The 23,952-nt window shown below is 47.7% G+C and overlaps 1 protein-coding gene across 1 annotated transcript in view; it reads right to left on the bottom strand.

Annotated features, from left to right (window-relative positions):
* The window catches only part of MTF1 (metal regulatory transcription factor 1), a 53,388-nt gene extending 36,843 nt beyond the window's left edge, over positions 1-16,545 (bottom strand). Inside the window, exons 1-3 of the mRNA XM_033956510.1 lie at positions 15,658-16,545; positions 1,507-1,745; positions 747-878 (exon numbers count right to left, since the gene is read on the bottom strand). Coding sequence (XP_033812401.1) covers positions 747-878; positions 1,507-1,745; positions 15,658-16,080 — 794 coding nt within the window. The 5' untranslated portion in view covers positions 16,081-16,545. The remainder of the gene's footprint in view (positions 1-746; positions 879-1,506; positions 1,746-15,657) is intronic.
* Between the last annotated feature and the right edge of the window lie 7,407 nt (positions 16,546-23,952).

A 23,952-nucleotide genomic window follows, 5' to 3' on the forward strand; every position in this document is an offset into this window, starting at 1 on the left:
TGACTAGATAATAAAACCCTAAGCAGCGCATGCGTGACCGGAAGGAGTACGCATGCGCGCCTACAACTGCCCCACACTCGCGAAGGGAGAAGATACAGAAACAAAGAAAGACTGACAGACAGCCAGGGAGAAAGACAGTAAGACAGGGGGCCAGGGAAGAGACAGAGACACACAAGGGGACAGAGACAGAAAGAAAGGGGGGCAGGGAGAGAGATAAAAAACATAAAGTAAGAAAGAAAGAAATGCCTCAGCGACCCATTGTGCTAAAAGTCTACACATCTATTCTAGCACCCGTTAATGTAACGGGATTAAACACTAGTAGTATATATAAAAGCTATACTTTTTGCAATGACCAATCTAAGACCTAATGGCATTTAGAGAAATACTGAGGGAAGATCAATTTGAGTCTTCTATACCACTGGTTCCCAACCCTGTCCTGGAGGACCACCAGCCAGTCGAGTTTTCGGGATAGCCCTAATGAATATGCATGGAGCAGATCTGCATGCCTGTCACTTCCATTATATGCAAATCTCTCTCATCCATAGTCATTAGGGCTATCCCAAAAACCCGACTGGCTGGTGGTCCTCCAGGACAGGGTTGGGAACCACTGATCTATACCATGATCAAATCCAGAACCATGCTGTACAACTGTTGTAGGGAGTTTGAAAAGAATGTTTTTTTCCCTCCACACTACATACAACTAAAAGGCTCTTGTGAGCCAAGAGGGAAAGACTAGCAGCACACACCTGAATGGCTTTTCTCCAGTATGCGTCCGGACATGCTTCCTCAAGTCACTGAGCGTAGTGAAGTATTTACTGCACCCCACCAATTCACAGTTGAACGTCTTCCCAGTATGAAGTCTCTGATGTGCTTTCAGTCTGCAAACACGGATACAAAAGACATAAAAACCACCACCATTCGCTCTTCCTCATAACTACTATCATTGATCATGTCCATTTCACCAAGATGGGGCAATATAAAAGCTTACATGAAAAGGGATCTTAGCTCAAAGATGAGCAACTTAGGAGATAAGAATTTCTTTCCTTCCTATGGTATACAGTAATTACTTTGGGGTTTTTTTTAAGAATATTTACTCAATGGGGGAAGGTGGAGTTGGGGAATAATTTTATAAGTTATGTTATAATATGTTATATAACATGTGTATATATCTATTCAGTTGAAAATTTGATGAAGGGTGGATGGGTGGGGGTTATTATAATACTAGATTTTATGTGTTAGATATTATATTGCTATATTGGAATTACTTGTATAATGTATTTTTGGGCACTTGTTGTTCAAGTTGAAAATGAATAAAGATTAAAAAAAAAAGAATATTTACAAAATGTAGCAGTGAAATTAGGCTTTCATCTTCAAAATAAAGAAGCCCCTGGACTCCCAATCCAAAATACCAGAAGAATGTATTGTGCAAAGTTCTTCCTAGAATTTCCCCAAACAAAATATTTGCCCAATAAAAAAGGTAAGAAGTTTTCTTTGAGCTTAACACACCTGTATAATGTATTGAATGCTTTCTCGCAGCCATGCACATCGCATTCAAATGGTTTCTCCTTGGTATGCACACGCACATGAATTTTGAGACTATAGGAGGTAAGAAAGGCTTTGCCGCACCCTTCCTGGTTGCAAACAAATGTGTACTCTCCACGGTGTGTCTTCTGATGGGTGCGCAGATTCCCAGCTGTGCTATACGTACGAGGACAACCCTCAAATGTGCACTGATATCTCTTTACCTACAAAGCAAGAGAAGCAGATTGTTAAGTTGACAGAACAGAAGATACAGAGAAAATGTTGCTCAATGTAGCCTTTAAAAGGCACGACCACAGTCTCTGGCATACTGTTCGCATATCCCCATCCCTACATTCAGCCATAAGAAAGACGTTTATAATTTCACAGTGAAAACAGACCACCAAAATTCAGCATTATGGGGCAATTTGTAGAATCAGCACACTATTCACAGGGGATCAAAGCAGATAAAAAAAATCTGTCTTAAATAAACAAGCAAGCATGTCCTATTTTGAGGGCTCTATAGCAGGACGATTTAAATAGTCTTATTTGATTTTTCTTGTTTAAATATGATTTTTTTTAATTATTTTCATGTTATAATCCTGATTTCTGTTAAGTTTTTGCTTGTTATGAAATTGTAAAACTCATTTAAAAATAAAATATTAAAAAAATTTACATGCAGACATTTCAAAATGAAATCCTTCTGCATTGCTGGCTGGCTTTTCTCTCATCCCCAATCTTTAGTGGTACAGGTAAACACACTTGTAGAGAGACGGGTAATTATCAGGTAACCGTTTGTTCATCCACCAGGCTGAAATATTTTTTACATGATTATGGGGTCCTTTTACTAAGTACAGTATATACAGCACAGTTACTTACCGTAACAGGTGTTATCCAGGGACAGCAGGCATATATTCTCACATGTGGGTGACGTCATCTACGGAGCCCCGATGCGGACAGCTTTTTTCAAGCAAACTTGATTGAAGATTTAAGTTTGCTCTGCTGCTCCACGCATGCGTGCCTTCCTGCTCCACTAGAGGGCGCATCCCCTCCTCGTGGTCTCCAGTTCACATAACCAGTAAAGAAGCCAACCTCGGGGAGGCGGGCGGGTTGTGAGAATATATGCCTGCTGTCCCTGGATAACACCTGTTACGGTAAGTAACTGTGCTTTATCCCAGGACAAGCAGGCATGATATTCTCACATGTGGGTGACCTCCAAGCTAACTGAAAAGGGATGGAGGGAAGTTAGCAATTTAAGAAAACAGATTACGCAATACCGATTGGCCAAACCGGCCATCGCTCAGTGTATCCAGACAGTAGTGGGAGGTGAAAGTATGAACCGAAGACAATATGGCAGCCTTGCAGATTTCCTCGATAGGCGTGGACCGGAGGAAGGCTACGGAGGCTGCCATCGCTCGGACCTTGTGCCCTGTTACTCGACCGTGCAGCGCAAGACCAGCCTGAGCAAAAGGAAATACAAGTAGCCAACCAGTTGGACAAGGTGCGCTTGGAAACTGGGTGACCCAGCCGATTAGGGTTGAAGGACAAAAACAATTGTGGGACTGACCGATGAGACTGAGTGCGTTGAAGGTAAAAGGCCAATGCTCTCTTACAGTCAAGGGTGTGGAGCGCCACCTCTCCAGGGTGAGAGTGGGGCTTTGGAAAAATCACGGGCAAAACAATGGCCTGGTTGAGATGGAAATCAGATACCACTTTGGGCAAGAACTTAGGGTGAGTGTGGAGAACCACCTTGTCGTGGTGGAATACAGTGAAAGGCGGGTCCGCCACCAGGGCCTGTAGCTCACTAACCCGCCGAGCGGAAGTGAGTGCGAGTAGGAATATCATCTTCCAAGTGAGAAATTTAAGATGGCATTTGTCTAGCGGCTCAAATGGAGGTTTCATGAGTTGAGCCAGAACCACATTAAGGTCCCAAACCACCGGGGGAGGTTTGAGAGGAGGGTGGACATTTAAAAGACCTTTCATGAAACGAGAAACTAAGGGGTGGAGTGAAAGGGCTTTCCCCTCTAGGGGCTGATGAAAGGCAGCAATCACACTAAGGTGTACTCGAATGGAGTTGGTCTTCAGGCCGGAGTGAGATAAGTGAAGTAAATACTCCAGGACCAAAGAGACCGGGACCGACACCGGGTCTTGGCTGTGAGAGGAGCACCAGGACAAGAATCTGGTCCACTTTTGGGAATAGCAGATTCTAGTTGAGGCCTTCCTCGAGGCCTCCAATATCTCCTTGACTGATTGAGACATCGGAAGAAAAGTCAGGGGGAAAGAAACCAAGCATTCAGATGAAGAGACTGAAGATTGGGATGTAACAGTGAGCCCTGACTTTGCGATAGCAGAGAGGGAAACAGAGGCAGAGGCAGCGGATCTCTGGCACTGAGTTGCAGTAGAAGGGAAAACCAAGGCTGGCGTGGCCACCAAGGGGCGATCAAGATCAGAGTGGCTCGCACCGATTTGAGGTGGACCAGCGTCCACAGAATCAGAGGAAAGGGCGGAAACGCGTACAGAAATCTTCCCTCCCAATCCAGGAGGAAGGCGTTGGCCTCCAGACGGTCCGGGGAGTATATCCAGGAGCAGAAGTGAGGCAGCTTGTGATTGAGGGGGGAGGCGAATAGATCTATCTGAGGCGTCCCCCACATTTCGAACACCTGTTGCAAGGTCTGAGAGTGTAGTGTCCACTCGTGCGGTTGGAGGAGGCGGCTGAGTCTGTCTGCCAGACAATTCTGCTCTCCTTGTATGTACACCGCTCGAAGGAAGATGTTGTTTGCGACCGCCCACTTCCAGAGGCGCAGAGCTTCCTGGCAGAGGGACCAAGACCCCGTCCCCCCTTGCTTGTTTACGTAGTACATTGCCACTTGGTTGTCGGTTCGGACGAGAACCACCCGGTCGTGTAGCAAGTGTTGGAAGGCCACGGCAGCGAGGTAGATGGCCCGAAGTTCCAGCACATTGATGTGACAGCGACGATCTTCTGCTGACCACATTCCCTGAGTGCCTAGGATGTCCAGATGAGCCCCCCAAGCGTATTTCGACGAGTCCGTGGTGAGTACCTTGCTGTTTGGGGGGGTTAGAAAGAGCAAACCTTTGGAAAGATTTGAAGAGTCGGCCCACCAGCGGAGCGATCGTTGCAAGGAAGGAGTCACTTGCACGGGGCGGTAGATTGGGTCCTGGTCCTGGCGCCATTGAGAGGCCAGAGTCCATTGAGGGATCCGCAGGTGGAGACGGGCGAAGGGTATGACGGGGACGGTAGAGGCCATGTGGCCCAGAAGCGTCATCATCTGCTGCGCTGAGACCGAGGTCAGCAGCGAAATCCATCGGCTCAGACTTACTAACGCCTCCAGATGTGGAGGGGGAAGGAAGGAACGGAGGCGGGTCGTGTCCAGCACGGCTCCGATGAACTGTAAGGATTGAGAGGGGTGCAGCTGGGATTTTGGGAAGTTTATCTCGAACCCCAGACCCTGAAGGTAGATAATAGTCTGTCGGGTTGCTGAGATAACCCCCTCCCTGGACGGGGCTTTGATTAGCCAGTCGTCCAGGTAGGGGAATACCTGAAGACCCTGAGAGCGTAAGGCAGCTGCGACCACCACGAGGCACTTCGTGAAGACCCGAGGTGACGATGCTAGGCCAAAGGGAAGGACTTGGTATTGTAGATGAAGGTCTCCCACCTGAAAACGCAGAAACTTGCGGTGAGCGGGATGCACTGGAACATGTGTGTAGGCCTCCTTCAGATCGAGGGAGCAGAGCCAATCGCCCTCGTCGATCAGAGGATAGAGAATCGGTAGGGAAAGCATTCGAAACTTTTCCCGTACCAAGAATTTGTTGAGTCGTCTCAAGTCTAGAATTGGGCGCAGGTCTCCCGACTTCTTCGGCACCAGGAAGTAGCGGGAGTAGAACCCTTTCCCCCGTTGGTCGGGGGGAACATCTTCCACTGCCCGTAGGCGAAGCAGGTCTTGAGCTTCTGAGAGAAGGAGGGGTAACTGAGCCCAATTGGGAGGGCACATTCTTGGAGGGCTGTCTGGAGGAATGTCCCGAAAGTTGAGAGAGTATCCTGATGAGATCACGCCAAGGACCCATGCGTCCGACGTGACTTGTTCCCAGCGAGGGTAGAAGGCTCTGAGGTGGCCCCCGATGGGAAGGAGGCCTGGGACTGTGGCGGAGGGGGCCAGCCCCCATCCGCGTGTCCCGTCAAAAGGACGGGGATGGTTTGGCAGTTGCTGGCGGTTGGGACTTGGGCGGAGCCCGATGGTGAGCTTGCGGACGTCGAGGTGGAGGCCGCGAGAAGGCAGGGGTAGATTTTTGTGGACAGCGGCGCGGGGGGGGCCCTAAATGGCCTGGACGCGGGAGGTTTAGGCTTAGGCCTGACGAGGGAGGCAAACGAGCGTTCGTGTTCCGAAAGTCGTTTCGTAGCTGCCTCGATGGTATCGTCAAAAAGTTCTTTGCCCACACAGGGGAGGTTAGCCAACCGGTCCTGTAAGTTGGGGTCCATGTCTACCAGGCGCAACCAGGCTAGACGGCGCATGGCGATAGCGAAGGCTGCCACTCTGGAGGAAAGTTCGAAGCCATCATAGGCCGCATGGAATAGATGGAGGCGTAGGTTGGAGAAAACCTCCAAAAGCAGGCCAAAGGCTCCTTGGCGGGAGGCCGGCAAATCAGTCGTAAAGGCTCCCAGTAGTCCAATAAGGTGTTTCAGGTAGGACGTGAAGGTGAAGGTATAATTTTGCACCCTGGAGGCCATCATGGAGTTCTGGTACAGTCTCCTGCCGAACTTGTCAAGGGTTCGACCCTCTCGACCTGGGGGGACCGCCGCTGAGACCCGGGAGGGGTGAGCCTTTTTTAAGGAAGATTCTACCAACAGCGATTGGTGGGAGAGCTGTGGGTGCTCGAACCCCGGGCAGGGTACTGTCCGGTATTTGGACTCCATTTTGGAGGGGACGGCTGTTACCATATAGGGGGTCTCCAGATTCCTGATGAAAGCCTGTTGGAGTACCTGGTTGAGCGGTAGGCGAAGGGACTCTCTGGGCGGTGACGGCATATCAAGCTCCGCAAGGTACTCCTTAAGAGTATCTTGAGTCGGACTGGAGGTCTAAGTCCAGAGCGAGGCCCATGTCCTGGACAAAGCGGGTGAATGAGGGGCGGGACGTTCCCGGAGCCCCGTGTGGGGACGGTGAACGAGACCTTCGTCGGGCGGAGAAGGACAGGGAGGCTTCCCTCGAGTATCGAGGTTCAAGCTCCGACCCGCGCTCTGAGACCGGGGAGACACTGCGAAAGTGTTCCAGGGTCGTGGATCTGCGTCGTCTCGAGGAGCCCCTCGGAGACGATGCCGGGGTACGAGGTGCCGATCGATGTCGAATCGGCGACCTGGACCCAGACTCCCTCGGCGATAGCCTTTGACCTCGGTTCGGAGCCCTGGACCGAGGGGGAGATAGGATAATCTGAGGGTTGGAGAGTGATAACTCCGTCACCCTCAGCGGTTCCGCACGAGTCGCCGGGGAACGGCCCCATAGAGTGGGAGAACTCCGGGCCTTCTTCGAGGTACGGCGGTTCGAGGTATCGATCATTTTGGAGCGACGCTTCGCCCCGCGGCGGTCAGTGGAGGGAGAGCGTCTCGACGAGGAATCCGAGGAGGATGGGATGCGGCGAGGCTGGCGTACCTTGCCCCGAGGGGGCTCGATGCGAGGCTCAGGCTGGTCCGGCGCACGCGAGGTCGAGGCTGGTTGTAGCTGGGCCAGCACAGCGGACAGCTCCGACGAGATCATCGCCCGAAGCAAGTCCTGGAAAACGGGTACGGACAGCATTGAGGGCATGTCCGATGCCGCAGTGCACTCCACCGAGGGTGACCTCGATTTTGAGTATTCCCGGGTGGTGGAGGCATGTCCCGAGGGCTTGGAGGACTTCGCCGGGGCCGAAGGCATGGAATTTCCACCATGCGCCGCCGGTGTCCCCGAGGCTGGCTTCTTCGCCGGCACGGAACCTGTAGAAGGAAGAGGAGACTTACCCGGAGCTGAGGCTTTCTGCATACCCGAGGACTTCGGGGTCGAGTCTCGAGGCGGTGCCGAGGTATTCGGGGCCGAGGTCAAGGCCGGGGCCGAGGTAGTGGGTTGGTCGGCGGCGAAAAGATCCGCCATGCGGGCTTTCCTTCGACGGAGGGCCCGGTTCTGAAAAGTGACGCACTGGGGGCAAGAATCTGTTGGATGGGCAGCCCCTAGGCAGAGGATGCACCGGCGATGCGGGTCTGTGATAGAAAGAAGCCGCTCGCACCGGGTGCACTTTTTAAAGCCGGTCAAAGGCCGGGACATAGAAACGAAACTGGCCGCGGCCCGTGTAGCCACGCGGCCGCGGCAACCCGGAAGCCTCCGGGTCGGTCAAAACGAAGCAGGAACAATAATAAAACAAGAAATAAACGCGCACAGCGACTTAATCGATAAAGAAAGGAAAAAATCATGGTGCTAGAAGGCAGTTGGGGCAGAGCCTAAAAACACACGACTTCTAGGCTCAGCGGAAAAATTTGAACTGGAGACCACGAGGAGGGGATGCACCCTCTAGTGGAGCAGGAAGGCACGAATGCGTGAAGCAGCAGAGCAAACTTAAATCTTCAATCAAGTTTGCTTGAAAAAAGCTGTCTGCATCGGGGCTCCGTAGATGACGTCACCCACATGTGAGAATATCATGCCTGCTTGTCCTGGGATAACTGGCTGTTTCAGCATCACATTTTCAATAGCGAGGCACAGGTAATCTGTGCAAATTTATGGCTGTGCTGCTTGTACCTAGAGATTGAAAGCACAATATTGAATCATCACCCCTTGCTGGCAGGAATGTGGATGGAGGATTCTCACATAGCTTAGAGGGAACATCTATCAGCGCCGACACTGGATATGCAGTACCAGCCACTAAATATAGGATTTCATTCAGTTGCAGCGGCCACACTGAAACACCAAAAGCAAATGCTAATTGCCCTAGCTGCTGGAGTGCTATGAAATTAGCAAGAGTGGAACACAAATTAATATCTATGTCCATGGAGAGTTGGATAAATGCCGACTTCTCTCTATCATACCCAAGTTATGGGTGGGCCTTTCACTGCCAAGCAATATGGACAATCATCAGAAATGATTAAAGACCCACTAATGAGCCATGCAGCAGTAGTCTTTTGGACTTGCCAAAACGGCATTAATACTAATGTATTTGGGGACCAGATGTACTGAAGGGGTTATCCCCGTTCTGTATCTATGAGAAAATGCTGGTCTCTCAGCCATTTCCTCATCCAAAGTCAAATCAGCATTCTCCTCGGCTTATAAAATAAAAATATTGGGCAACAGAAATTATTAGGACAGCAGGAAAACAGAATTCAATGCATCTGCTGTTAATGTCCAGGTTCCTTAACAGCAGAAGCTACTTTCCAAAGCCTAATTGGGCTGGAGAAACCAAGAATGTTAGGCATATACAATAGGTCCTAAATCTTAGGAGTTTGATTCCCCAGAGACTCTCCCCGCTTCCATTTTTTGAAAAAGGTAAATCATCTCAGGAATGCTCCAATACCCACTGCAAGAAAGGACTACAAATCTTAAATTCCAGTTGCTTTCAGAATAGGGGGTTATGCTATGAGATATATTTTGGAATATACATATGAGGAGGGGCCACTGAAAAGTTCTCAGCCCAACCAAGAAGAGAATGATGTGGAGCCTTGAAACTTACAAGCTATTCCACACTTTTCTTGACAATTTTTGTTTCAATGAGGTAAATGCATCTAGCAAATGGGCACAAGTACAGGGAAAACAAACAATTGTGACATCACCAATGAGGATGGCTCGTAGGCACTGGTGGAATGAGGCATTATGACATCACAATACAAGGATCCGCTTCAAAGTTCTCAGCCCAGCCAAGAAGAGAATGATGTGAAGCCATGAAACTTACAAGTTATTCCACACTTTTCTTGACACTTTTTGTTTCAATGAGGTAAATGCATCTAGCAAATGGGCACAAGTATAGGGAAACCAAGCCACCTGCAATGGAGCACTCTTGGTTCCTCCTTGACTGTTGACATACACCACGGCTGTGGCAATGTTTCAAAAGACCCTGACTGCTTTGCCTTACAGCCTCAATTAGAAGAACTGCTGAATCAACCGAATGGCTCTCAGCTCCAGTCTGTTGATGGACCATGCCCGCCATGCTTGTATGGAATGACCCTTACAAAGATAACCCCCAAAGCCATAAGGACTGGTATCAGTCATCAGGATCACCCTAGATTCTATGCGGAGAGGGAGATCTCTGGATAACAACTCCAGTCGGAGCCACCACTGTAGACTCTGGCGTGTTTCCATCATCCAGTATGTGACAGGATAGAGTCCTTCTGAGGCATCCAACGCACTAGCAATGTGCTCTATAAGGTACCATGGAACCTAGTACCTGCAGGAAATGTCATATCATAAGCGTCAGCCTTGCCAAGATTTCTACGATCTAGTCTCTAAGGTTCAGTTTGTGTGGCTCCGATAGGTCAATTGGGCCCTCTACAGTATTGAACCAACCCTCCCAAATACGCTGGATTTTGAGGTGGCTCCAAATGGCTCTTTTTAAAATTTATAATCCACCCCAGATCCTACAGGAACCGGACTACCTGAGATACTACCCTGTGACATTCCACTGCAGATGGCGCTCTGATCAGTCAATTGTCCAAGTAGAGATGAACTTGTTTTTTGGGGGGTTTTTTTGGATGCCTGCTCTGCATAGATAAGCTGCTGCTACTACCACCGCTACCATGGTGAAGGTGCAAAGTGCAGCGCCAAGAACTGAAAATGGTTTTCTAGCACATGGAACCTGAGAACCTCCAGTGATCTGGGAAGATGGAGATACGCAAGTAAGCCTCTGTCAAGTCTTGCGAGGCTAGAAATTCACCTGAAGCTACCGAGGTGATGATTCCATTTGGAACCTGGGAACCTTCCAAGCTGCATTGACTACCTTGAGATTCAGAATTGGTCTCCAGTTTCTGAGTTTTTCTGAGGCACGCTGAAGTATATAGAGTGTGTATCTGTCTGAGCTTGACTCTGCATCTGGTACTGACTCCAAGGCTCCAAACTGTAACAGCCATTGTGCAGTTGCAGAAAAATGTCTCTGAGGGACCGACAGAATTCAAGTTGGTATCCTTCTCGAATGATGTCCACAGATAGTCTGAAAAAATCTTCAAGACCTCTGAAAGTCTCCCTCCTGTGGGGGGATTCTAGAGGTCGACCTGGTGTTATCAGGACTTTTAGGCATGTGCTGCTGAGTGAGAGCCAGCTGTGAGGCTCTTCTGGAACCTCCAAACCTTTGTCTAGAGCCCTGAAATGACAATTGTGATGAGGAGCCCGCACATAATGCGGTTTTCTTTAGCCGTGAATGGAACCATGGCAGGAACTCCTGGAGCCTCAGTTTACTATCCTGCAAGGACTTAGGATGACGATCCATAGAAACATAGAACATGAAGGCAGAAAAGGGCCACGGCCCATCTAGTCTGCCCACACTAATGGCCCACCCCCTAACTACCTCCATGACGAGATCCCACATGCCAATCCCATCACGCTGGTCCTCAAGTCATCCAGTTCTACTCCAAAACGCATCTAAACCTTGAAAGGGAGCTTGCTCAAAGTGGCCTTAGATGCCAAATCTCCCATCCACTGGTTTGTATGGCTTTGCCTGATCCAGAGTATTCCATATATAAGGCAAAGAAATATGTTTACGTTACCCCTAAACTCCGCGAAGCACATTGGCTGCCCATATCACACCACAGAACTTATAAAATTCTCTTACTTGCCTTCAAGATAAAACACACCCACTCCCCAGCATTTCTAGACAAATATCTAACAATCAAAATTTACTAACAATTCCATCCATAAAGGAATTGTTTTACAACAACTCCATATTCTCTGTCACAGCAACCATATTATGGAACGCTCTCCCATCAGATATCAGACTCAAAAATTCCCTTGATAAATTTAATTCCAAACTAAAAAGTTTTCTATTTAGGGACACTTATCAGACTTAAGGACGCTTTACACAGCTAACATGACCAACCTCAGCAATGAATAAGAACCGCATTTCAGAAGCGACCCCCCCCCCCCCCTTCCCCTAATGTTCTTTCCATCCCCTCTTACCTCCCTTTTGTTTCTTTTACCTCAATATATTTTTTCATCATCCTTCCCTTCGATTCCCATATCATATCTTTTTTAATCATGAAACATTCCCCATTACTTTTATTTTGAATTACACTTTTTTCTTTTATATTTAGTATTGTAAAACACGCTAGGGAGAACACTGTAGATGGTATATCAAATATAAAATAAACTTGGATCATTTATTCCACATCCCAAGGCAGCTTGATTGCAGAATGCTGGCCGTCTGGGTGACAGATCTCCTGCAGCTGATAAGTTTGTCTTTTGTTTAGTTTGGACTCCATTGGACAATGCCACTCGAGGTTTTTTAGGCCAGCGATTGCCCCATTTTCATCACCTACCCATTTCTGGCAGGGAGGTGATTGGGTGCTGAGACTTTTTCCTCCTCACCTCATGTTTTTATTTTTGAATGTGCTCACATAGGAGGTGTTTTACATTTGAAGTGGCTGGGTTTATTTCAGTTACTTCAAGTTTTACCACAAACTCCATGGGATTTAAGATGATATCTGTTTCACTGTATATTTATATTTGAATAGAAGTGTTTGATGTAAGATAAGAACATAAGAATAGCCTTACTGGGTCAGACCAATGGTCCATCAAGCCCAGTAGCCCGTTCTCATGGTGGCCAATCCAGGACACTAGTACCTAGCCAAAACCCAAGGAGTAGCAATATTCCATGCTACCGATCCACTCCTTTCCTGGCAAAACTTATAGACTTAGGCTCCTCCCTGGCGCATTCTAGGATGCACTGGGGAGGGGAAGGCCCACCATTTTGATGAGGCGAGCCTGCTGGCTGGAGTGAGTAGGCATCTCTCCGGCTGGACTTTGTAAACAAGGTAAGGGGGTGGGGGAGGGGGGTCACTGCTTGATGGTGGGAGTCGGCATCCCTCCCACTACCGGGGGGCGGGAGGGGGGTTGCTTTACCGCAGCGACAGGAGGGAGTAGACATCCCTCCTGCCAATCTTCGACTTAGGGTCTTTTTTTTCTTTATTTGTGGGTTTATTCTGCTCATGTGCCAATCACTATCACCAGCGATTGCTACATGAAAATTTAGCGACCTTCCGTAAACCTTATTTGCATACGTGTTTTTATAAGAATGACTTGCCTTTTTGAAATTATTACAGTAGAGGCTGTGATAGCGGCCTGTCAGTTTTTCCTGTTTTAAATTTTTATTGATTTTTTCTTCATATAACAAGTGTGTCAAAGATTCATACAATTATCTTAAGTTTACACTTGATATATCCATAACATATTGTACATACAACATATCTTATATAATCCTTACTATAATTTTAGACAACATATTTTACTGCCAACATTTAAGCATCTTCCCCTCAGTTATTAGGCCCTTGAGAGCACATATTGTATGACACTGCAAAAAGATAAAGGTGCTCCCATGCCTTTCATCTGTTCCTAAAAAGTAATAGCCTACCCTCTGGGCATTTGTTTTTCAGAAAGTAACTCAAGTGTTTTAGCACTAGCTTATCAAGTACAAAATATATTATGAAATGTTATAAGCACTATAAACACAAAATAAATTGTTTTTGAAAGCTTTACTTATGTTATAGGTGATTGAACACTCTGAATTGAGGTCCAGCTTCACTGACCAATGTTATCTGATATCTCAGATGACATTGAAAAGTCCTGTTGTCACTGGTATAACTGGCTTTCTATCAGAATCTTTATTATGCAGAAATAAAGGTCAGCAGTCAATTCTTTTTTAAGGAATTAATACATTTGTGATTATTCTGAGAATAATGTGTACTTTGCCAGGCCTATATATGGTCTTGCACATTTGTTAACCACTTGGCACAATACACCAAAAGGTAGCTAGTCAAACGAACTGTTATAAGTCCAGTAAAAGGCCTTAACTGCAAACCTATTTGCTGCCCTTTATTTCTAGGTATCCAAGTGCCATAACATGGTGATCACAATGGGAGGAAAGCTAGAGTAATACATCAAATGCACCTGCTTGCTTTTGTAACAGATCATCATAGGAGCTCAGTCACAAAACACATTCCAAGCTATCAGTTTACTTTAAATCTGTACTTTGTGACACTTCAGCCGCCCTCTTTCCAATTGTTCAATGTTATTCAGTTCAATGTGGATAAGTGTAAAGTGATGCATGTTGGTAACAAAAATCTCATGCACAAATACAAGAAGTCTGGGGCGGTACTTGGAGAGACCTCCCAGGAAAGAGACTTGGGAGTTCTGATCGACAAGTCAATGAAGCCATCCGCGCAATGTGCAATGGCGGCGAAAAGGGCGAACAGAATGCTAGGAATGATAAAGAAGGGGGATCACAAACAGATTGGAGAAGGTTATCATGTCGCTGTACCGGGCCATGGTGCGCCCTCACCTGGAGTACTGCATCCAGCACTGGTCGCCGTACATGAAGGAAGACACAGTACTTCTCGAAAGGGTCCAGAAAAGAGCAACTAGATACAGTTATTAGCCAATATTCTAGTCACAGAATTCTTGGAATAAGAGTTGGGAAAGTCACAATATAGGTATTTTTTTTTTTTTTAAAAAGATAAGTAATTAAATTAAAACACAGAACTGCAAAGTTTTAAGCATGTCAGTTCTGACAGGGAAGGGTGTTATGGAAAGACCTGATTTATTAGAGAGCTAAAGGTGACAGCAGATACAACTTTTAGAACACCAGGTGATAGTAAAGCCTTAATAGCCTTCAGAAGCACAAACTAGGAAGCCCTGGGTCAAAATTAAGTTATGACACAGATCATCTCCTGACACAATAAGGAAAAGAACCATCACTAAAGTAAACAAGGAAGGTGGCTAATAAGGACCATGATCTTCCTCTTGCTGTGGATCGATTTTTCACTCCCTCAAAAATTAAAAAGACTAGAGGACACTCAATGAAGTTACAGGGAAATACTTTTTAAAAGAAATAGGAGGAAAATTTTTTTCACTCAGAGAATAGTTAAGCTCTGGAACGCGTTGTCAGAGGATTTGGTAAGAGCAGATAGCGCAGTTGGTTTTGACAAGTTCCTGGAGGAAAAGTCCATAGTCTGTTATTGAGAAAGATAATGGGGGAAGCCACAGTTTGCTCTGGATCGGTAGCATAGAATGTTGCTACTCCTTGGGATTCTAGAATGTTGCCACTTTTTGGGGTTCCTGGAATCTTGCTATTCTTTGAGATTCTGTGTAGAAGATACTTTGGAAGGGGGGTGTTTCTAGAATTTTTGTTACTCTTTGGGATGCTGGAATGTTGCTACTCCTTGGGTTTTGGCCAGGTACTAGGAACCTGGATTGGCCACCGTGAGAACGGGCTACTGGGCTTCATGGGCCATTGGCTATTCTTATGTTCTTACGTGAGCAATCAAGCCATTGTGACTTCACTGATGAGGTTAGCTCTTGGGCACTGTGGAATGAAGCATTATGACATCACAATCTCAGCTGTGGAATATTGCTCTCATTGGGGTTCTGGAATCTTGCTGTTCTTTGAGATTCTATGTAAAATCTTGATACTTTGGGGGGGATTCTAAAATCTTTTGTTACTCTTTGGGATGCTGGAACGTTGCTACTCCTTGGGTTTTTTGGCCAGGTACTAGGGACCTGGATTGGCCGCCATGAGAACGGGCTACTGGGTTTGATGGCCCATTGGTCTGACCCAGTAGGCTATTCTTATGACTTCTTATTTCAGCAGGCATTAGGGATTTCTATTGCGGATTAGAAAGAGTTATAGAAGATGTATTACAGAAAGATATTACATTACATTAGTGACTTCTATTCCTCCTGTACCTTGCAGTTCTAAGCGGATTACATTAGAAGATGGCTGGACATTTCCAGGAAGTTACAAATTAGGATTGGATACATAATAGAGGCTTTGAGGAGCAATTGAGGAAAGATAGCAACAGGGGTGGGGAGACAACGGGGAGATTGCAGGGACGGTAGAGCTGGTTGTTTAGGGGTTGGGAGGTCTCGTGAGCAGGAGAAATTAAACTTGCTACTCCTCTGGAGCTTCACTTACCTCCTTCATCTTGGTTTCGGGGCACTCGGACTGCAGGGTCAGCGTGGCGCCCTCGATCTTGCGGGGCATGGGCGTGGAGCCGGGGTTGATGGTCAGCTGGATCTGGTCGGGCGAGATGATGTGCTGCACGTAGCCCTGGGCCATGCCCTCGGGGTCGGCCATCAGCTGGAAGGCGGCGGCGTCGTCGTCGTGGCCATCGGGCAGGTAGAAGCGCTCGTCCTCCTCCTCGTCGTCGTCATCATCGTCGTCCAGGGGCCCGCGGTCCTGCTCGATAAGGACGGTGGTGCGGTCGTAGACGGTGCCCGAGGAGCATGGGGGGGGCAGCAGGCGCACCATCTCGCCCTCCCCCTCCTCGTCCTCTTCCTCCTCCTCCTCCTCCTCGTCCAGGCAGTCGAGGCTGAAGTCGGGGGGCTTCTCGCTCATGACGCCCCCCCGCGCTCGGGGGTGTTAACGCCGCCGACCCCCGGCGCCCATCGCTGCGCGGGGGGAGGGGGACCTGGAAACCGCCGGCGCGAGCCCGTCTCCCGAGCCGTTAACCGCAGCAGGACCCCCTCCCCTCCCCCCTCTACCGGCGGCTCCTCGCGCGGGAATTCCTTTCGTCGCCCTCCTCGGTGGCAACAATTTAACAAAATAAAGGTTTAAAAAAAAATAATAATAATCTCGCTTTTCTCCCGGCCTCGGACGTTACACCCCGAAGACGACGGCGCCACAGTCACCCCGCAGCGGTTCCCATCCTACTTCCTGTTACCCGCCTCCCTCCGCGCCGCCCAGGCTACGGCGGCCGGCGAGGGACCAGCGGATCGCGCCTGGCCGGGTCGAGCCCGCCGGCTCGCGTGCGTGCTGACCTCACTCCGTGGCTGACGTCAGTGGAGAGCTTGAGCTCGTGCCGTGCGTTCCTTTTTCAGGAGGGGGGGGACAGATCACGAGACGCCTCTTCACGGTCACACATTGCAAAGGTAACTTCGTTTGGACCTGGGGCAAAGTGGCTTGCACAGGGTGGGATTCGATCCCACAACCTCAGGCTACGGAGGCAGCAGCTGGCTTCATTTCTTTATTGAAAATATTTGTATTCTCCTATATCCACAGGTCTGAGCGGATTCCAATTTATTTAAATCAGGGGTGTCAAAGTCCCTCCTCGAGGGCCGCAATCCAGTCGGATTTTCAGGATTTCCCCAATGAATATGCATGAGATCTATTTGCATGCACTGCTTTCATTGAATACTAATAGATCTCATGCATATTCATTGGGGAAATCCTGAAAACCCGACTGGATTGTGGCCCTCCAGGAGGTATTTCGACATCCCTGATTTAAATTGACTCAACTTAAGGTACCCCTAAGGCAGTGGTTCCCAACCCTGTCCTGGAGGAACACCAGGCCAATTGGGTTTTCAAGCTAGCCCTAATGAATATGCATGAAGCAAATTTACATGCCTATCACTTCCATCATATGCAAATCTCTCTCATGCATATTCATTAGGGCTAGCCTGAAAACCCGATTGGCCTAGTGTTCCTCCAGGACAGGGTTGGGAATCACTGCCCTAAGGCACGGGTGTCAAAGTCACTCCTTGAGGGCTGCAATCCAGTCAGGTTTTCAGGATTTCCTCAATGGATATTCATGAGATCTATTAGCATACAATGAAAGCAATGCATGCAAATAGATCTCATGCATATTCAAAGGGAAAATCCTGAAAACCAGACTGGATTGCGGCCCTCGAGGAGGAACTTTGACACCCGTCCTAAGATTATCTTAGGTCCCAAAAAAACTGGGCATGTGCGCTTTTTAGAGGACTGTCTGGATGTCTAGATCAGGGCTGCCCAAGCCCGGTCCTCAAGATCTGCTGGCAGGCTAGGTTTTCAGGATATCCACAATGAACATGCATGAGAGAGATTTGCATACCAAGAAGGCAGTGCAGGCAAATCTCTCATGCATGTTCATTGTGAATATCCTGAAAACCTGGCCTGCCAGTAGATCTCGAGGACCGGACTTGGGCAGCCCTGGTCTAGATAGACACATAGAAACATGATGGCAGATAAAGGCCAAATGGCCCATCTAGTCTGCCCATCCACAGTAACCATTATCTCTTTCTCTCTCCAAGAGATCCCATGTGCCTATCCCAGGCCCTTTTGAAGTCAGATGGCTTTTTTAGATTGGAGGAGTCTGTCCAGGTTTAGCTGGCTCTCTCAACTCACCCACCTACCTCCTCCCTAGCTGCTGCATTGAATCTTTGGGCAGCCCAGCAGCGGCAACGAGGTGAGCCGCCAACCTTCAGCATCCACCAGAAATCACTTCTTTACAGCTCCTGCCTATGCGGGAACAGGCAGTCACTGCAGAGAAGCGACTGAACATAATAGCCTTACTGAGTCAGACTGTCCATCAAGCCCAGTAACCCGTTCTCACAGTGGCCAATCCAGGTCACTAATACCTGGCCAAAACCCAGGACTTGCCAATAGCAACAGGCTCACCTCATTACCATTGCTGACCTGCCGAAGATTCAGTGCAGCTGCCGGGGGTCGGAGGTGGGTGGGGTCGGGAGGTAGAGAGAGAGGTCCTACAGAGTCCACTTGGGGGGGGGGGTTTGGAAGGAGAGACAGAAAGAGAAGTACCTAGGGGAGGGGGGTTGGAAGGAGAGAAACACACACACATAAGCATCCAGGGGGGGAGGAGTCATTGGAAGGAGAGAGAGAAGCACCCATGGCTAGGAGGTAGGGAGAGATATTAACAAAGGGAGCTTTTGGGGAACAGAGGATGAAGAGGAAGAGCGAGACAGATGCTGGGAAGGAGGAGAGATTGAGAAAGATGGTGGATTCGGGGAGGGGGAGAGAAATGCAGTACCATGGGGAGGGGGCAAGGGAGAGAAAAGAGATTTTGGTCCTGGGGTGGGATACAGGAGAAAGGGTAAAGAAGGAAGAGAAGCTGGATGGGGAGGGGGCAGAATATGGGATTAGGGACAGAATGGCCTTGGAGGCAATGGAAGAGATAGGGATGGAGCTGGGACTGATACCACTACTTCTACTGTATTTCTAATCTATGCTGATAAAAGGGTACAGATGATGGGAAGGGGGACTAAGGAAAAGAGTGAAAGGGTATGGGAGGGGCCAGGTAGGGATCAGGTGACCTCTTTTTTTTTTGTCCACAAATATGGAAACCCTAACCTCCATATGAAATTCCTCACCTCCATAGATCTATGCACTCTGGCACTTGTACTCCTTGCATGCGAAATCAGCATGATACACAGAGGGGATGAATTGCTCTTACCAGGATGCAGCTCTGCTTGAGCACCCCCAATATTGTGTCCAAGGAGAAGTAAATTCTGTTTGTTTTAGCACCCCACCCACCTCAAAAAGTTGATACCTGTGTAGGTGAATGATATCATAAGGCTCTAAAGATGTATCTACTGCCCAATTTCATTCCTGCTGCAGGTTCAAACCCACGCTGCTCCTTGTGACCCTGGGCAAGTCACTTAATCCCCCCCCCCCATTATGCCAGGTACATTATTAGATAAATTGTGAGCCCACCGGGACAGAAAGGGAAAATGCTTGAGTACCTGAATAAATACATGTAAACCGTTCTGAACTCCTCTGGGAGAACGGTATAGAAAATTGAATAAATAAATAGTATGAAGAGTTTCAGCCTCTGATAACCAGAGCTGGGACTGTGATATCATAATGCCTCATTCCACCAATAAAAGCCAACCTCATCAGTGATGTCACAATGGCTTGATTGTCCTACACTTGACTCACTTTTATTACATTTTGATTTCTAGAGTGATGCAGTGGTTAATGCTACAGCCTCAGCACCCTAGGGTTGTGGGTTCAAACCCACGCTGCTCCTTGTGACCCTGGGCAAGTCACTTAATCCCCCATTGCCCCAGGTACATTAGAAAGATTGTGAGCCCACCGGGATACACAGGGAAAAATGCTTGAGTACCTGAATAAATCCATGTAAACAATTCTGAGCTCCCCTGGGAGAACAGTATAGAAAATTGAATAAATAAATAGTGTGAAGTTTCAGCCTCTGATAAGCAGAGCTGCTATTGTGACATCATAATACCTTATTCCACCAATAAGAGTCAACCTCAACAGTGATGTCACAATGGCTTGATTGTCCTACACTTGACTCACTTTTATTACATTTTGATTTCTAGAGTGATGCAGTGGTTAAAGCTACAGCCTCAGCACCCTGAGGTTGTGGGTAGAGAATGACACGGTGACAAAATTCATCACCGTTCCCGTGGATAACCATGGGAAATAATTCCATGTCATTTTTTAGTGTCTTATTTCAGCCTCAGTCCTTCTACACCAGCATTATTCAAAGCAAAGCTTGCGGGTCAGTGGTTGTGGCCATTCATACTCTGATTCTTCCCTCTTTCCTTAAAGAATGACATGAAGATGGTTTCCCGCGGTTATCTGCGGGGACGGGAACGGTGATGAATTTTGTCACCGTGTCATTCTCTAGTTGTGGGTTCAAACCCGCGCTGCTCCTTGTGACCCTGGGCAAGTCACTTAATCTCCCCATTGCCTCAGGTATATTAGATGATTGTGAGCCCACAAGAACAGACAGGGAAAAATTCATGTAAACCGTTGAGCGCCCTTGGGAGAACAGTATAGAAAATTGAATAAATAAATAAATTAAAAATAGCTTCCAAACAGCTTTGATGATTCCCCACCACAAGTTGGACAAGTTCCTGCTCAACTGGAAAGTACGCAGGTGAGGCTGGGCTCATTTAGAGCACTGGTCTTTGACCTAGGAGCCGCCGCATGAGCGGACTCTGCTGGGCACGATGGACCACTGATCTGACCCAGCAGCGGCAATTCTTATGTTCAGGAACATAACATGAAACTCACTTTTATACCGCAAAACCGTTAAGTTCTATGTGGTTTCCCGAAAGGCAAGAATGTATAATAAAAAGATGCAGTATCTAATTTCCAAATGATTTAGTAAAAAGATATGTTTCTAAAGAATGCCGAAATTGTTGGTGTCAGATGACATAACTGAATTGATTCATACAATATCATTTGGAAGGATACGATTTCCAAACTGTATGCTAATTTCTTTCTACAGATTCTCTGGGACTGAGCACTTCCAGCATTTGTTCTACGCAACCCCTCAGGCTATGCCTGTGCCTGCAGAGGCCCCTTTTTGCTACGATTGCCCACCCAAGGAAGCTAGCCTGGCCTGTATAGCCATCTGTATGAGGTATTTGTGCGGGCTCATGAGTCTTCTAACTATAATGTTCTGTCACTTGAGGTCCACTGTTGCTGTGACCCTACAGAAGAGGTTACCGTTCTTTAAGACCACAATTAATTGTCTTCTTATCACAGCATCTGTGTTGTATTCAAGGAGGCACCATGCAGTACTAAAATAGTTTTATAAAAAAGCTCTAAGGAGCTCTCTTTAGCCCATCGCTGCCTAGTGTCTAATCTTCCTCAGCATTCTTCAGGCGGTGCTCCTAACCTAAAACTTTTCTCTTTATAAAGTTTCCAGCCAAATCTCGTGATTACAAATCCAGGACTTCTGTTGTGTCTAAGGTATTTCACACAAAATGCTCTTTGTCCTACATGCCTGGGCTTGCAAAACACTTGTGTAATCTGGCGCCCTGATCTTGCCATTGTTTGTCAACATGCTTCCCATAAGGCAGGGGTGTCCAATGTCGGTCCTCGAGGGCCGCAATCCAGTCGGGTTTTCAGGATTTCCCCAATGAATATGCATGAGATCTATTAGCATACAATGAAAGCAGTGCATGCAAATAGACCTCATGTATATTCATTGGGGAAATCCTGAAAATCCGACTGGACTGCGGCCCTCGAGGACCGACATTGGACACCCCTGCCATAAGGTCTTTGAAAGAGGATGCACAGGAATTTAGGGGAGGTTTTATTCATCTTCAGCTCTGTGACCAAAGCAAGAGCTTGACAAACACCCATTAGCGCAAGTGCTAAAATCTAGCAAGCCATGAAACAAACTACGTGAATGCAAAGCTCCTGCCTTATCCTGTATGTGATTAATTCATTCCCTCGAGCCATTTCACCTACAACTCTGAAGCAATGAAGCGGATTCTCAGGATGCAAATGGCAGAGAGTTGGCAGCAGATGGAGCAGGGAAAGTGGAACAGCTTTACAAAGGCCAGAATTTGAACAGCACCAATTAATTCACTCAGGAGTTGCACGGGGAAGCCTGCTTGCTTGTAAAAGCTCAATGCCCTATTTGTAAATGTGTTTAAATCTTTTGCGCCTGCCAACAGCCATTTGTCAATGAGGAACCTCTACAATGCATTTATTCAAAACCATAATACAATAGTCTCTTAGCTAACCGGCACCCATGGGGATTGATAGATGCCGGATAAATGTAGTTTCTGGTTGCTTGAGAGTAGAGAGTTGCACGGGGACAGAAATCCCACCCGTCCTCGTCAGGATCCTCTCCGTCCCCGTCAGGATTCTCTCCGTCCCCATCCGTCCCCGCCAGGATCCTCTCCGTCCCCACCCGTCCCCGTCAGGATCCTCTCTGTCCCCACCTGTCCCCGCCAGGATCCTCTCCGTCCCCACCCATCCCCGCAAGGAATTCCCTCCATCCTCGCCCGTCCCCATAAAAAGCAGCAATTACTTCTGACAGGATCATCAATTCCACAGTTTCTTTTGTGTTTGTGCTGCTGTTTTCCTTGTGGAATCTCTTTGGTGGAACCCTTTTTTTGTTTTCTGTTTAGGTAATTAACTTATAAACCCCCTCTTTTACTAAGGCTGACGTGTTCATTATATTATATGGACGAACCCTGCTTCCAAAGCCTTCCATCCCCGTGGGAGTCCCGTTAGCTAGAGGGGGGTCTTCGTTGGAGTCCCGTTGGCTAGAGGGGGGTCCTCGTGGGAGTCCCGTGGGTTAGGGGGGATTCCTGTGGGACTCACGGGATTCCCACGATCCCTGTGCAGACCTCTACTTGAGAGTTACTATTAAAAAGAGGCCTAACTAATACAATATCCCATACTATGCTATACCATAAAGCAGTGGTCCCCATCCCTGTCCTGGAGGACCACTAGCCATTCGGGTTTCGGGATAGCCCTAATGACTATGCATGGGGCAGATCTGCAGTCCTATCATCTTCATTACATGCAAATCTCTTTCATGCATATTCATTAGGGTATCCTGAAAACCCGACTGGCTGGTGGTCCTCCATGACAGGGTTGGGAACCACTGCCCTAAACTGTTCCATACAAACTACTGGACATGTGGTAGGCAAAGCATTGGCGTACTCGGGTGCGGTACGCTGTTTACACTTAAATTTCATATGAATTCTCTGAACGTCAGAGCAGTTACTGCCATTACTAGGCGTTAGTAAAGGAGGGGGATATAGATTTAGGGCTCCTTTTACAAAGGTGCGCTAGCGGTTTTAGCACGTGCTAAAATGCCGCACGCATTAACCGCTACCGCTTCCTCTTGAGCAGGCGGTAGTTTTTCAGATAGCGTGCGCTAAAAACGCTAGCTCACCTTTGTAAAAGGAGCCCTTAATCTAAACCTGATCCAAGATCAATTTTAAACGATTTCCCTTACCCTCTTGTGACATTCCCTTTTTTATTTCCTATCAAGATATTGTGGTTCCTCCCTCACTTCCTATTACTTTGTTATCCTAATGTATTTTATGTCTAATTTTATTATGTATATTATTAATAATTTATGTTCCCCTGCTTTTCATATAACTTCTCCTCTTTTCCCCCCATATTATTGTACACCGCTCAGACTTATAATGAGCGATATATTAAAAATCTAAATAAAGTTGAAACATGATTTATCCCAGGACAAGCAGGCAGCACATGGGTGACGTCACCGACGGAGCCCCGGTACGGACACTTTTTACTAGAAAGTTCTAGTTGGCCGCACCGCGCATGCGCGAGTGCCTTCCCGCCCGACAGAGGAGTGCGTGGTCCCCTGTTTCTTCGTTTCCGCGGAGCGAAGACGCATGTTTTTTCAACGGCCGTTGAAAACGAGTTTCCTGCCTTCCCGCTCGCGTAAATTTTTTCGGTTTTTGTTCTCTTTCATTTTAGATTCCTTATTTTTACTTTAAAAAAAAACAAACAAAAACCTCTCGTCGAGTTTCCTGTATTTTTGGCCGGCCCCGGCGGGGCCTGTTGCCACCATACAGGCCTCCGGATTCGATTTTGCGGAGGCCGTGTTTCCCTTCATGCCCCCTCAACCGGGCTTTAAGAAGTGCCAGCGGTGTGCATGCCCGATCTCTCTCACCGACCCGCACAATTGGTGCCTGCAGTGCTTGGGTCCAGAGCATCGGGCTGACACCTGCACCCGCTGTG

Source organism: Geotrypetes seraphini, chromosome 8, assembly GCF_902459505.1.
Source record: "Geotrypetes seraphini chromosome 8, aGeoSer1.1, whole genome shotgun sequence".
Taxonomy (NCBI): Eukaryota; Metazoa; Chordata; class Amphibia; order Gymnophiona; family Dermophiidae; genus Geotrypetes; species Geotrypetes seraphini.